The sequence below is a fragment of the Antedon mediterranea genome, chromosome 4, assembly GCF_964355755.1.
Source record: "Antedon mediterranea chromosome 4, ecAntMedi1.1, whole genome shotgun sequence".
NCBI classification, from domain to species: Eukaryota; Metazoa; Echinodermata; class Crinoidea; order Comatulida; family Antedonidae; genus Antedon; species Antedon mediterranea.
The window spans coordinates 11895861-11911385 of record NC_092673.1 but is presented as its reverse complement, the minus strand read 5'-3'; the positions used below and the strand labels follow the sequence as shown (position 1 = coordinate 11911385).

The window sequence follows — 15525 nt, the reverse complement described above, 5'->3', positions numbered from 1 at the left end:
GGGCTCCGCCATAAGTGAGGATGTATCTGGGATGTATACAACTTTTTGTGACGGTTTCACTAATCAAAGGCTGGACCACCGGTAGTATTTTCATGATAAAAAATGTTATCAACTACATGCCAACATCATGTTAAATGCTATTTGGATATTTAATTGTTCGTTTTATGCAATTTATTTAGTAAAAACTGCCGTATTTTAAACAGTTCGCTTTATCAACCGGGCGCTACGATAGCGTGACCGGGCGTGGTGTTTACGCGTTTTCACGAAGGATAGTTTAATAATATTCCTATATTTAACTTGTTTCTGGTAAAACAAATAAATGTTAATGACATTTAACATTTTATCCTATAATAACATGTATTTTATACTAATTTATATCATAAAAACAATACTTAATTTACCGGGCGTAGAGTAGTACGCGGCAATGATAAAGAATAGTAAGTAGTGTGAGTAACGATTCGTTGATTTTGGTGTTGCTGTGTTAGGCCTTTTTTGTGAACTAATTTAGCATGTTAGTAAATAATTGTCTGTAAAAATGAATGTACACTAGCCTAGTTTGTTAATAAATATGTATTATAAAATAGTTTACAATTGCGAAATATATTATCATAATTCTATTTAATGTGACATAATCTATTAAATCAAGTCTTATTTAGTATGTAGTAACAGTAGACATCACTCTCTGGAGCTCTCTGTTACAAATTTCTCATGCAAAAATTGCGGAATACTCATTCTTGTGATTATATTCTTTGGTATGGTCAAAGATAGATGATCGTTGGTATTTTATTATTTACGTTCACACCGACCCCCCAGCGGGCGCCGTTCACAACGGGATTCTTCTTCACAAAAACAACTTACCGCCCGCCCACCAGCGAATACCGCCCGTACCCATGCCAGCAGCAACATCAAAGATAGTACTGTACAGGAATGACGCCGGGTGTAAACGGATTTGGAGCATCATAGCATGCTGGCTGGTGAACACCTAGGCCTAGGGCTAGCCCTACAAGAACAAGTTAATTATGAAAACAAATGTTATAAAACATTTGATGGACACAAAGATGAGGTACAGTACTACAGTGGTATTATTGAAGGAGCAGGATGCCCTATAAATTAGAAAGCCTTCATCAAAATAAATGAGGCTGAAAATGTAGTAGGCCCTAGGCTAGCTAGCCTCCTAGGCCTAGAGGCTAGGCTAGGCCTACCTAGGCCTAGGCCATCCATATAATATGCATATTCCCCTACTAGGCCTAGTGGTTAGGCCTATGTTATGTTACGTAGCCTAGGTCTAGCTACGTAGTAGGAGATTCACTTTTTCACAAAAACCCGAGTAGTTACTGGAATAGGCCTACCTAGTTTGCACACAGACGATCGGGGCCAAGGACGATTGGGGACAAGGACAATCGGGTACCAACAACGCGTGTTGACATTCGGGCCCAACTTTGTGGACATTTGGGCTCAACTGTGTGGATGTTTGGGCCAATATAATTAGACGATCAAAATAAATAATAAAGTTCCCTCCTGTAAGTGGTGAACCATGAGCTCACTGTTGGTTAAGAAATGAATAAATAAAAATAAAATAAAATAACACTAAAAACCATCTTTATTGCCGACGATACGCAGCTCAAACACGTGCAGGTAGCCATTCACAACGTTTGTATTATTAGTTTAGTAAATAAGATGACTTCCATTGCTGCCGGCCATGGCAAAAAATGATTGTACGTCATTCATTTGACACACTACAGTATACTAAAATGATCATTTCACTGAATTATTTAATAAAATTATGGAAAAATCATACTTCATTATTGTGTTGTCTATTTCACACAATATTAATAATGCATGTTTTTTTTTTATAAAATGGAAATCCCCAGTCAAAAACATGTAGCAAAAATATCTGCCAAAATGTTTAATCGCCTTGAACCTTAATAGAAATAATACAGTAATAAAAAATCTAGAAAACGTTAACAACGCAATCTCAACGCTCAAAATACTCTGTTAAATATAAGTACTTTTTAAGGTCAAGGTAAATCAACGGAAAAACTATACTCAGCGGACAAAAAGTACAGATAACATTTTCTAAAATAATACATAATATATAAGATGATGGGCATGCCATATAAAAATAATGGGCCCGATCATCTCTGTGATCATCCTTGGCCACGATCGCCTGTTCACTGCCTAGACTTACGGTACCCATTATGGGTAAGTCTAAGCAGATTATAGTAGGCCTAAGCCATAGTCTAAAAATTAAACTAATATAGCCTAGGGCCTACAGTAGGTATCCCTAGCTGGTAGGGTTAGAGGGAATAGGGACCTATCTATTATATATTGATACACTTGATTTTAAAACTGTAGTGTACTGCAGGTGAACTGCTGTACTGTACATTATTAATATAGGCCTAGGCCTCATTCATTAATTATTATATTACTGTATATAGTCTAGGCCTAGTTTCGGCTAGTAGGCTAGGCTAGGTTAAGTTGGGTGTCACGAAACCTAAGACCACGAAAGCTAAGACCCCCTAAGACCTAAGATCACGAAAGCTAAGACCCAAGACCTAAGATTACAAATTCTAAGATATACTACAGCTTAAAAACAATACTTGTTTATCCATACACAATTTTAAACACAGTAGGTTTCATTTATTACCATAAATATAATTAAATACTACCGCAAAACATAGATAAACTCACATTATTTTCGCCCGTTGAGTAAATGTATATTTTTTCTTTACAACAAACAAACTTGACGGGTTGTTTGTTGGTATATATTTACTCCATTGTTTTGGTTCAGAGGATGTTTTTCTTACGCACCTGCCTTTCTTGTATTTTGACTCCAAATTTGTTGACTAACTTTATCCTGAATACCACACTTTAAAATTAGGATTTATAAGTACTTTCAGACGGAGAAACACATAAAAACAAATAAATAAATCCTTTAAATTGATGATTTTACAGACATGTTTCTTTGTATACTGTAACTCCTCGAGCTCCCCCCCATGCTCAATGTTTTTGTTTCTATGGAGCGCCAAAAGAGCAACAATAATAGTACAAGTATAAAAACAGAAAGAAAACAAAACAAATCATGATTTTTAAATTAAAATTTATTTGCCAGTATTTATTTCTTCGTACTTGCATGATTATGCTATTATCATTACAATTTTAATTTTACATTGTTCCATCCACACTGTAGATGGACTCCACAGAGTTTTCAGCCTTCTATATAATTTTGGCTCTTTTGACGTTCCATAGAAACAAAAACATTGAACATGGTAGGCCTACAACTGCTACTGTACTGTAGGCTAGTCATGCGAAGTTTGCAAACAGTTTGTGTGCGAGAAAAACGTCTGTAAAATCATCAATTTAAAAATGTATTTGTTACTTTTTATGTGATTCTTTTTCATAAAAGTGCCAATTCTAAGGTGTGGTATTCAGAATAAATGTTGGGAGTTAAAATACAAGGCAGGTGCGAAAGATAAATATTTGTAATCTTGGGTCTTAGCTTTCGTGATCTTAGGTCTTAGGGGGTCTTAGCTTTCGTGGTCTTAGGTTTCGTGACACCCAGGTTAAGTTAGCCCTACTAACTAGAGGCTAAACTCTAGTCTAAGGCAGGCTAGAGCCTTCTGACCCTACTATAATATAATACTAATAGCCTTAAAATAGAGGGCTAGTTTAGTTAGTTAATCTGTAGGCATTACTTGTAAATGACGCACCTCTCCTCCGGAGGATCGTATAGTGGGGCATACATTTGAAAGTGCATAATTCCTAGTCTAGTTCTAAGGGATGCACTTTCGCACCTACAAGTACAAGGGCCTACTGGGAATAGATTATCTTCAGCTAATCAGAGCCACACACAGACCATTGATAAGCAAGCTTTGTGGTTTCTCTTTTTGTGTCTCACTATTCAAATTCAAGTGAAGTGATTTCAAACTGAAATCGCTCATTTGTCAAATGTGTTTGTGCATAATTGATACAATTAGACCTTTTTATTATCAATTAAAACATAATAATGATGGATGATGAAAGCACAATCATATATCATATATTCATCAATGCTCAAAATAATATCCTAGCACAGTTACCGTACAAGAATAAATATAATGCCTCTCTTTTTCATCATATATTTTATATTTTATTGATACACTTGATTTTAAAACTGTAGGTAAACTGCTGCACATTTTCCCTTGATTGGGAGATACTGGTAACAGGAGCTGACGATGGACTTGTACGCGTTTTCAACAACTTAACAGAAAAGCTTGTTTGTCGATTCAAGGGACATCAGGGTAACAATATTTGAATGATGTTTGAGCTAACCTAGATCTAGATATTTTGTAGATTTTGTAAAACAAGGTCACATTACAAATATTGAAAATAAATACATAATTGAATAATACTTAAGTGCAGGAATAAGCTTTCATAATTCAGTATTATTACATTAAGGTCAGGTGTACTGTATATATTGTTTAATAAAAGGTCTTTTAATGTTAATATCTGTATGTCAAATCTAATCTAATGATATCTATATTATAAATAGCACTAAGCAAAAATGCACTATCTTTTTGCTACATGCTTCGGGAAATATATTCCCGAGAGCAAAATATCATTCCCTGTGGGATGTCAAATCTTATATTTTACCTCTAAGCAGGCAGTCACACGTAACACTTTTAAAAAAACAATCTGACCAATAGGAATATCTGTTTGGGATCCGTTTTGGTTCTTTTTATATTCTCACTAAAAACATTTTAAAATCAAGCTCCTTGAAAATTTATTTTTTTAAATGAAGGTCTGATGCTATATATTTAAACAGTATTCTTAAAGCTCATCAAAACACTACCAAACTACACAGTAGGGCGCATTTTTGATAAATAAAGTTTTATAGTGTAGACAGTTTTACTGTAATTAACTGATAGTGATACAGTTTAGTTTCAATTGTTTCTTCTTTATTTAAAAAATAACTGAAATAAGAACTTTTATATTCTAGGATCTATAAAGAGTGTTTGTATCACAGCAGATAGTAAATACGTTGCAAGTGCCTCTTACGATAAAACTGTTATTATTTGGAATACAAGAAATGGCGAAATAAAGCATGTTCTTAAAGGTATGTCAAACTATATGCTCTCTTTTTTTTGTAAAAACATTGATTGTTTTTCATTTCACTCATTTAAATTATGCCTACAGTACTTATATAATGCATTGCCTATATTTAGTTGATAAATTGATAGATTGATAAAGAAAGTGCTAATTTAAATTAATGTAGGGCACTCAAAAAGTGTGGAAATGGTATGTTTTTCTCATGATGGATCTATGCTTTGTTCTGGCGGTTGGGATCATGACATCATACTCTGGCTGGTTCAGGTACAATATTTTCTTCCATTCTACAGACATGCTATTTAGATTAGTTTGTTAATAGTTAGTTTAAGATTCATTTCAGGGTCATGGCCAGCATTTTCAATTTTCACTACCCACTCCAATTCCCCAGCAGAGATCGTCATATTTTATATATAATAATTATGTTTAAAGCATCTTTGCCATCTTTTTTTAACCCCTCGCTACGGCCTTGCATTTATGATAATCATGTACAGTACATACCTTTATAATGTATTTTTCATGTTATGCGTTACTTGTTTATTAAGGTACTTTGACTGCCAGAGGTTTTTCCAGTTAGAAACTGCAACCGCAATTTCAATGTTTTTACTAAGCTGATTGAAACTCTGCATGTGATCTGATTGATATGTAATTTAGACTAAAATAATCATAAAGATTTTAGCTTTACAATGGTACCAAAAACGATTTTCAAATCACAATATGTATAGGAACCCACTTTTAGTTTTGCGCAGGAAAGTTGAGATATTCGCTATTTTGTGTAGGACAGCACAATATGAAAATATCGCTGGTGAGGTGATAGGCCTATAAAAACAAGTTGTCACCATCTGAAAATGTTTTTCATTTTATAAATCGTAAATCTGACTACAAAGTTTGGCCAAAAATCCACATACTAAAGACACCAGGCCTAAAGTTGGCCCGGAATCGTTTTTGCGACTAGGAATGGTGCACCGACCGAAATGCATAACACCATGAAAGACTTAAAACGTGATCGATTTTTAATCACGACCAAATGATGATAATCAAATATCCATAGCATTTCCAAACAGGTCTGTTGTGTAAAATTTGTTTCACTTAGTGAAACACCAACACACTTTAGGTTATACATACAATAAAAAATAATAAAATTAAAGATTTCAAATTCAAAATGACACCATTATTTTTTATTCAGATAACAAACAAACATGCCAATCCACAAAAACCTTTGCAATGCTTCGGGCTAGCTAGCGCGGCCGATACAATACGTGCCTGTTGATGTTTCGACAGGTATCGTTTTGTAACCAGATTAGTTTCTTTCAAATAGTAAAATATTTACGTTCCAGACTGAATATGGTGTCCATATTTATAGTATATACCAATAATTAACCTATCTACTGGATTTCGTAAAAAAACACAAAACATGGAGATCTTTGTGTTTGGAAACACAAAGCTTGACTGCCAAACACGGAGATCTCCATGTTTTGCGTTTTTTGGCAGTCAAGCGTTGTGTTTCGTGTTTGGCAGTCAAAGTGGTAAGTGGACATTACGATGGGTTTTTTTTTTTTAAATAGGAAGGAGCTGCAAAAAATGTCCTAACTGGACATAAAGATCTTGTTCAGTGCTCAGCATTTTCCTTTGATGACAAACTTTTAGTGAGTATTTCAGCTCTTAACATTAAGTCCTAATAGCCTAAAGTGTTCACCATTGAGTATACTTTGAGTTTCTAATTCAGTAAAGTATTCAACTATCATAATTTAGTTTAATATCAATCCTGGAGCTATACAGTACAGTAGAAAAGATTCCTCACAAAAAGAACCATGGTTCTTTTTGTGAGGAAATTAAATGGTTCCAAAATCTAAATCTCAAACATTTTAAATGCTACTGTTTCCTACTAACCTATAGAAAAATTATTTTGATAAATTGTCAATACTCAGCACAGTTTATAAGAAAAAAAAATTTATTTGACTTTTGTTGACTGTTTATTGTTCTTAAGGCTACAGGTTCATGGGATTATTCAGTAAGAGTATGGAGGCTGTCAAATGATGTACATATGCCTGATTGCATTGTGTTGAATGGTCACAAATCAAATGTTTTTGCTCTATGCTTCTCTAAACTTGGAATGCTGGTAAGATTTTCTATTTTTTTTTCTTCTGATTTTTGATTTTTGTTTTGACATCAAAATTGTTAATGATTGATTTACCATACCATTTTAAACACTCTCGTGTGAATGTCTATAACAGTATAGTTGTGTCAAACATTGTCTGAAATGCAAATGGTCTTATACTTGTATACAATTCTTCATAATTAATTTTAACTCCTAACTATCTATCTCAATTTATTTAGATTTGTAATAACACATTCAACCTTAGGCATAGTCACTTAAATGTTGCTCTGCCTTTACATAAGACTGAATATAAAAAATGTAGCCTTACATGAAAGTGCACTTGAATGGAATAACCTTGGTGTTGACATTTAAACATAAACTTTAATAACACTTTTAAAGATGTATTTTCCTCCAAAAACAAGAAAAATGAAGATTAAATCAGACTTTGAATATGTTATTTTGTAGTTTTAATCGGTAGAAGAAAAAAAAATGTTTTCACTTATAAAATGAAAAACTAAATGGTTAAATTTCACCAAAAACCATTGGCTGGCAGCCAATTTTTTTGCTTTAAATTATAGTTTTTTCAGGTAAATACATTTTTTTCGATCCAATTTTTGGTCAAAGTGAATAATTATAATGTGACATTAAAATGGCATATTCAATAAAAAAATAAAAAATAAGGGGCACAATCATAATATTGTTAAAAAACATTGTTGAAATTATAATTGTATTTTTTTTTGTGCACAGCCGCAGAAGAACAACCATGTGTTTGGCCTGGGCCTACAGTAGGTGGTTACATGAAGTTGAATTGTAAAACAACCATGTGTTGGGCCTGGGCCTACAGTAGGTGGTTAAATGAAGTTGAATTGAATTGTAGAACAACCATGTGTTGGGCCTGGGCCTACAGTAGGTGGTTAAATGAAGTTGAATTGTAGAACAACCATGTGTTGGGCCTGGGCCTACAGTAGGTGGTTAAATGAAGTTGAATTGAATTGTAGAACAACCATGTGTTGGGCCTGGGCCTACAGTAGGTGGTTAAATGAAGTTGAATTGTAGAACAACCATGTGTTGGGCCTGGGCCTACAGTAGGTGGTTAAATGAAGTTGAATTGTAGAACAACCATGTGTTGGGCCTGGGCCTACAGTAGGTGGTTAAATGAAGTTGAATTGAATTGTAGAACAACCATGTGTTGGGCCTGAGAGTATTCACCATCTTAGCCACGGGAGCAGGCCAGTTTCAGTTTCATTTCTCCCTCCGGTATTTTTCCCACAGGCCGTTGCCAAATTTGGACTCATTTAAACAAACCCAATTTGTGTTTTGTATCTAACATTAGGATTGAGGGATAGGGAAGAGGATGGATACAAAGGGGAACCATTTTTAAATATATTCTTTATTCACTCAGTAACTAATTATTTTTGTTCTATAGGCCTATAAATAATATACCACTAAATACAGTAAAACATTTTGCTAAAACTGTCACTGTCGATTGAAATAGTAAAGTACATGTGACGATACACCACTACGACCTTTATGTTTTTTTGTAATTATTAATTAATTACAAACGTTGAGAAGCAACTGTCGGTAATAAAGTTTATTTGTATATTATACAAATAATTAGATTGGGAGACTGAAAAAATTGGAATGTTCCATTCATCGCAAACCAATACATTTGTATAAACGTATATTAAATCTATCAAAATAGTATTTTTAAAGAAAATTGGGCTGTCTTCAACATTATGATGCTGTACTCGAGCTGTTCAACCAGTTTTCAGCTAAAAACAATTATCATAGAAGGAGATGGGTAAATGCGAAGCATCCTCGTATTATTGTGTGCAGGTATTTTTCAAGATGGACATCCATTAGACAGTGTATACGACGATCGGAAAACACCCCTATTTGGGGCAAAACTTAAATTCGTTTTAATTAATGTCAATAAATAATTTTCTAACTCAATTTAATTAGTAAACAGGGTTACACCAGGTGGTTAAAATCAGCACCGAAAGTACGAACCAACTTTATATACCATAGAGTAAACATTCTAGAAGTAACTCGCGGTTTACCAAATTTTATTATTGAAATAACAATGAAGAAAGAAATTATACAATAGCTATAATATTGCTAACAATAAACACAATATCAAAGACAAAGTCATATGTAAAATCAATGTGGACATACATTTAAACAAAATAAAGATAGGTAAGAACTATAAATATTGTATTTATTGAGAAAAATCATGAACAGTTTGAGAGAATACTGTAGTGTTAAATAAAGAGTTTAATAGAAACAGTACTAGGGCCCTTTACAAAAAATACTATTATACTTACTGTACTTTTCAAAAACAGATTTAAATTGGTTTGAATAATGATAAAATATAATGATGTGGGGGGAGGGGGAGGGTGGGGATATGGTCCCAGTGAAAATGTCCATGGGAAAAAATACTGTAGGTAAATATCTGGGAGTAAAATGGTCAGGAGGAACCCAGCCTAGAACACCATGGTTGGTTGATTTAATTTTACTGTAGGTCTTTAGGTGAAATTTATCTCATACTACCTTTTAGCTGTTTAGTGTATATGCCTACATACTGACCAGCATAGTAGGGTTTTTGAAAGAAGCAAGATAGTACATTTGTCTTTTTTTTTTTAAAGTAAGTGAATGTGTAATTGTAAACATAAATGACAAACATACAATTGTGTTGATGATTTGTTTTCTAGGCATCTGGGTCGTGGGATAAAACTGTACACATATGGAATCCTGTACATGGTACAATCATTCATGTTCTTAATGAACACACAGGCTGGGTACGTGCTGTATGCTTTACTTCTGATGGTACTATGCTTGGTAGTGTCAGTGATGATGAAACGGTAATTATAATTTGTCATTTTAAGATTGTGTATTCTGCAATAGAATGTTGTACCCTATTGAGACATAAATTTAAAAACAACACGTTTTGTCTACAGTAGATGCCTGTGACAGATTGTCTCTGAAAAATGTATATATCAACAAAATTGAGTTATTATATTTCATTTAATATATCGCAAAATGCAGGCTGCCTCTAAGCACTGAACAATTTACAGAAAATGTTATAAAACAGCAACAGATTAATCATAAAATTGCAATTTAAAAAGGTGGCATTTGAAAAGTTGTTGGATGTGGAGACCGATTCAGATTTCCTGAGTTTGGAATAGCATTCCAATGAACAGCAGCTGAAGGCTGTTAGAGTTAGTGATTTTAGGGTTCCAAGCATTACAGTTCGATGTGTGCATTTTTTCATTTTAATATTTTAAGTTATTTATATTTTCTCTTAATTTTTAGATTAAAATATGGGATGCAGTTAGTGGTAAATGTTGTAAAACAATTGAGGTACGTTCAACATTGATTATATAATCAAACCTATTCTGGTCATCTTTAGTTAGAACTTTGTAGCATGAACTAAGTTCATATCAACATTGAGCATGAAACATTTAAGTAGAATTTGATAACAAATCATATCATTTAATATACTTCTAAATGTATATGGTTAATATTGTACAATACAATACATTTATTGGTATGAAATTAACGCTTTAATAATTAAAGCATGAAAAATGAAGACCCTTTCACTGCAACAGCATTAGTTCCACCTATGTGAGTAATATTTATTTAAGAAAAAAATGTTATTTTAATAAATTGCAAAAAAAATACTAAATGAGATTTTTGTGGTGTGTCGTGGGCAAAAGGTTGGTCAACAGTTAGGAGTAAAAAAAAACCAATTTGCATATTAATGATGTCATGTGACGTCATTACAGCTATTTTGGAAGTCCTTTTTTTTGTCAATTCAATGATAAAAACTATTTTCTATGATAAATTCTTATGGAATATAGGTTTCCCTCTGGATATTGATGAAGATATGTATAATAAATAAAACTAGATATGAACTAGTCACTTTGACGAGTTAGTTATCCGCACGACAAACGCCACATACACGCTATACGTTGGAATGTTGCGTCACAGAAAAAGATTATACCATGATGACATGAAGAATACCGAATTCTGTCTATTTTGTGTCCTATACAGTATACATAGTATAATCTGTATACATATGACATACGGTGTAGAATAGGTGAAATTACGGGACCCACCTTTGATTCTAATTTTTAACATGATGACGTCATAAAAATGAAACACAAAGATAGCAATTTCGGAAGAGAATAATCTGAGCAACAACATAGTAACATGTTAAAGATGTATTGTCCCTTAAAACACAAAAAATGAACGTCAAAATATTCTAAATTTAAATTGGCCATCATCAAAGTAATATTAAAGTTATTCACTTTAAGCGGAAATTTTCCCCAAAAACAACACGTTTACATAACAGGTAAATTAGTTTGATTAAATTTGGTCTTGAAAATCATCACGAGCAAAAGTAAACAAAGATTTCAAACCACGAGTATATTATGCTTGATGCTAATTAGGATTGTTTACAACTCGTCACGGTTGAGAAGGTGTTTTCACACAGATCGCCAGGAAGTTTTATGATTATGCATACAGAGTAGCCAAACAAGCGCGTTGCATTATGGGATATGTTTTGATTGAAAACTTTGACTGGAAGTCAAAGTTATTTTTGGAACAAAAAAACGTCTATTTCAGTTAAATGATTTTTTTTTCGACTAATTTTTGGTGAAAGTTAATAACTATTATGATAATTCAAAATAACCCACCCTTTTTCGAAATCTTTTATTTTTAATTTTTTTGGAATTCGTCAAAGGGACAATACATCTTTAAAGAGATTCAGCTACGTAGAATATAGATGCGCATTCTTTTATATATGATGAGCTGAGACGCAAAAGATGAAAATCTTTATTCAACTGGTCATATGATGATGTCACAACATCCGATAGAAAAAATGTTTACATGAATTCATATCTACAATTCAACAGCTTCCAGAAAACATTTTAATAATGAGTATCACTTTTCATTCAGAGAAGGTATAAAAGATTAAAATTTACAGTAAAGATGAAAACAAGTTACTCGCGTTTTTGACATGATTAAAGATAATTTATTAAGCAAACAAATATTAAAATCTGGAGAAAATTTAGGTATGGATAAGCGAGATGCGCTCTATTAAATGTGATGAACTATGACAAAAAAGAAAAAAATTCTATATTTTATATTCGGGTGGTCATATGATGACATCATAACATCCTAGAGGTAACAATTTTGCATAAATTCATACCTACAACTTATCTGCTTGCATAATAAGTTAAAAAAATTGGGGTCACCTTTGATCCTGAAGGGCTATAATAGGTTCAAAATAGGCATTATTTTGACAATATTGTAATTTTGACAAAAATGCGCTCAAATTGTCTAATTCAACGTGTTCGTATGGCGTGATTAAAAGTAGAAATGGTCTTAATTTTTTTTTTCAATAACTAGGAAAGGCTAGAAAAATATAATATATATATATATATATATATTAATTGTTTACATTCCGTGTGCATCACGCGGAAAAAAGTGTGCGCAGGAAATTCTGACATGGCAAAATGTCATGATTTGCGTATAAAGTTGATTTGAAATGAATTTTGCGCATTTTCAAATTTTATATGTGCGTGTGTAACTTTGTGTACAACACACCATTTTTTATCCACAGAAAGTTTGCCCTTAATATTAATTAAACTTTTACCAAGTGTCATTTAAAAATGAAATGTTATGTTTACACGTTTTAGAGTTACACGAGACACAAGAATGATTTTGAAAGAAAGAATATTACAGAGAAAAAAAAGGATTTTATAGAATAACAAGGAGTTATGCGAAGGCATTGTGGATAACTAAATATAACAACATTTGGATTATTTTTATCGTTTACAATTACGCATAAATCTTGGGTCAAAATCGTAAAAAAATGACATTTTCCAAAAAAATATGTGTTGTACAAAATAACAATTTTCAGAATTTTTTTTGCCTATTACGATGAACACGATATTTGGGTGGGTGAAATTTGGTAATGTGGGATGTTTTTCCGCCATTATAACTAATAATACAACTTTCCAAATTGAAAATGATATCTATTCCCCAGAGAGCGCAAGTTGAAATTGAAATTTATTTGACGATGATAACACATATAGAGGGTGCATGTTGTGCTAAAAAAATGAATGGCAAATATCTTCAAGTTTATCCAAAATTATAGAGGTTGCTATATATTATAGGCAAAACGATTAAATAATTGTTTTTCCCATACCCTGTAATACCAGGAACACGCAGTGAAAGGGTAAATAAAATCAGATTTTAAATAGGCCATTTTGTATTTTTAATAAATTTAATCACTTCCTCAAAAAAAAAATATATATATAAAATACAAAAATAATGTTTTCACTAAAATGACAAAAACTAACGGTTAAATTCAACCAAAACCCCATTGACTGGCACCTAATTTCACTATTTTTTGCTTTAATTTACATTTTTTTCAGGAAAAGAATTTGTTTGTTTTTTTCGATCCAATTTTTGTGAATAACTATTAATTATGGAAAAAAAAATCAAAATGACATTCAACAACAAAATGTGAAAAAAAAAACGTTTCAAGGGGAAAATATATCTTATTATAAACTTATTATAGGTCTCATATTTTTTCAAATCCTATTATTATTTCAGGGTGAAGTTGAACAGCTTCAAATGTGTTCTTTTTCAATTGAAGGAAGCTTAATTGTGTCTGGCGCCCTCATACCCATTAAAAGAAAGACTACTATGACGATGGATGAAAGTAAACCGGAATAGATTGTAAAATTGTATTATTTCAAATATATTTTAACTTTAAGTCTGAAGTGAGTTTATAGTGCGATCATGTACATTATTCAGAACTTGTAACATTGAATAATCATGAGTTTCAACAGTAGCAGCAGCATTAAATAATGACACTAAAGGGCTATACATGTAGACTAATGTGTAGAGGCTTTACTGATATTTGCCTCTCTCCAGGTGTAAAAATGGGTACCTGGTAAGGTTAAGACACAACTTATATACAGCGCTTAGAGGTTTTACAACATTAGGCGCTTTATAAATTTAGGATATTATTACGGTATGTGATTTGTGTAAATACAAATAATAAATTTAACAAAATTGTTCCCTAATAATATAGATTATAACTGTAAATTGTATACCAACTGAATTGTATGCCTTTTGATGTGTTTTTTTACTGTAATATGCCTTTTGCTTTGTTTTGCCCTGCATATGCTTGGTCATCCAAGAAGTGACTTAGGATGTATGTAACATTTTCTTTTTTTTTTAATAAATGATATACTATATTATATTGTTCCTCTCTTTGTAATTAAATAAATACCTCATCAAATGTAAACACAATGAAATTAGATATCAGAAAAGGACACTAGTTAATGTTTGTAGAGCACCCAGATGGATACCCATAATAAATACCAATTTATATATTATTTATAAAATACATTCTTTCTTTATAATTCAATTCAATTCAAAATTCTTTAATCATCCCACACTGGGAAATTCAAATAAAAAGGTCTGGATTAAAATGATCTTACAAAATATACAAAAGCTTCTTTCTTGATTGTTTTTGACGTTTTATTTTGTTTGGAGGCCCATACATGCATTATGATTATTTGTTTACTATTTTGGCCTACACAAAACATTTGATTGTGTATTATATTAAATTATATTCATTATAGTATAGAACCTAAGATAAACTATTACTTAATTTATCAACAGTTGCCCTTTTATTTTTTAGATAGGAAGGCTATTGTTACTGGGAAAGCTTCCAAAATGAATGTTTACTATATAATAATTTATTTTATTTATAATTTGTGAGTATTGTTATAATTGTAATTAGATTGTAGTACCATGAAGGAATTATTTAGATCAATAATTCATCCATCTAATTACAATCTTTTTTTTATTCGTTTTTTGCTTTCTTTGTCTTTTCTTAATGGTAATTAGCTGGCCTACTATATTAATTATCACTAGCCTATAATATCTAATATTAATAAAACAATGGTAACCTTTTACTAAGAATTACTACAATACAAGTCATTTATCATAATATCTGTGATTCCTATCATCATTACTATTGCTATTTTTACTTATGTGCGGTTTAATTGGAAATTGTAATTTAACATCAGCTTAAAACTCTTCTTTTTAATTAATAATGCTTGTATTGTTAGGCGTTCTGTTCTTTGTAGGGCACCATATTACTTCTAAATAACATGAAATTTCTAAAAATGCCATGCAGTTTTATCAACAGCTGCTGCTGAACACAATGATATGCAACACATTCTCTTCAATACATGCCTTCTCATCTACCTATACATTCACATTTTTTTGCATATAGGTACATATGCATCATTTTT

At 32.0% G+C, this 15525-nt stretch overlaps 1 protein-coding gene across 1 annotated transcript; it reads left to right on the top strand.

Moving 5' to 3' along the window:
- The first annotated feature begins 842 nt into the window (after positions 1-842).
- Positions 843-14460, top strand: LOC140046637 (uncharacterized). Its single transcript, XM_072091331.1, has 9 exons — positions 843-1063; positions 4160-4280; positions 4979-5095; positions 5255-5352; positions 6651-6731; positions 7073-7204; positions 9895-10044; positions 10496-10543; positions 13808-14460. Exons 1-9 carry the CDS (start codon positions 965-967, stop codon positions 13928-13930), a joined length of 969 nt encoding a protein of 322 aa, XP_071947432.1. The 5' UTR covers positions 843-964; the 3' UTR covers positions 13931-14460.
- Positions 14461-15525: the final 1065 nt, after the last annotated feature.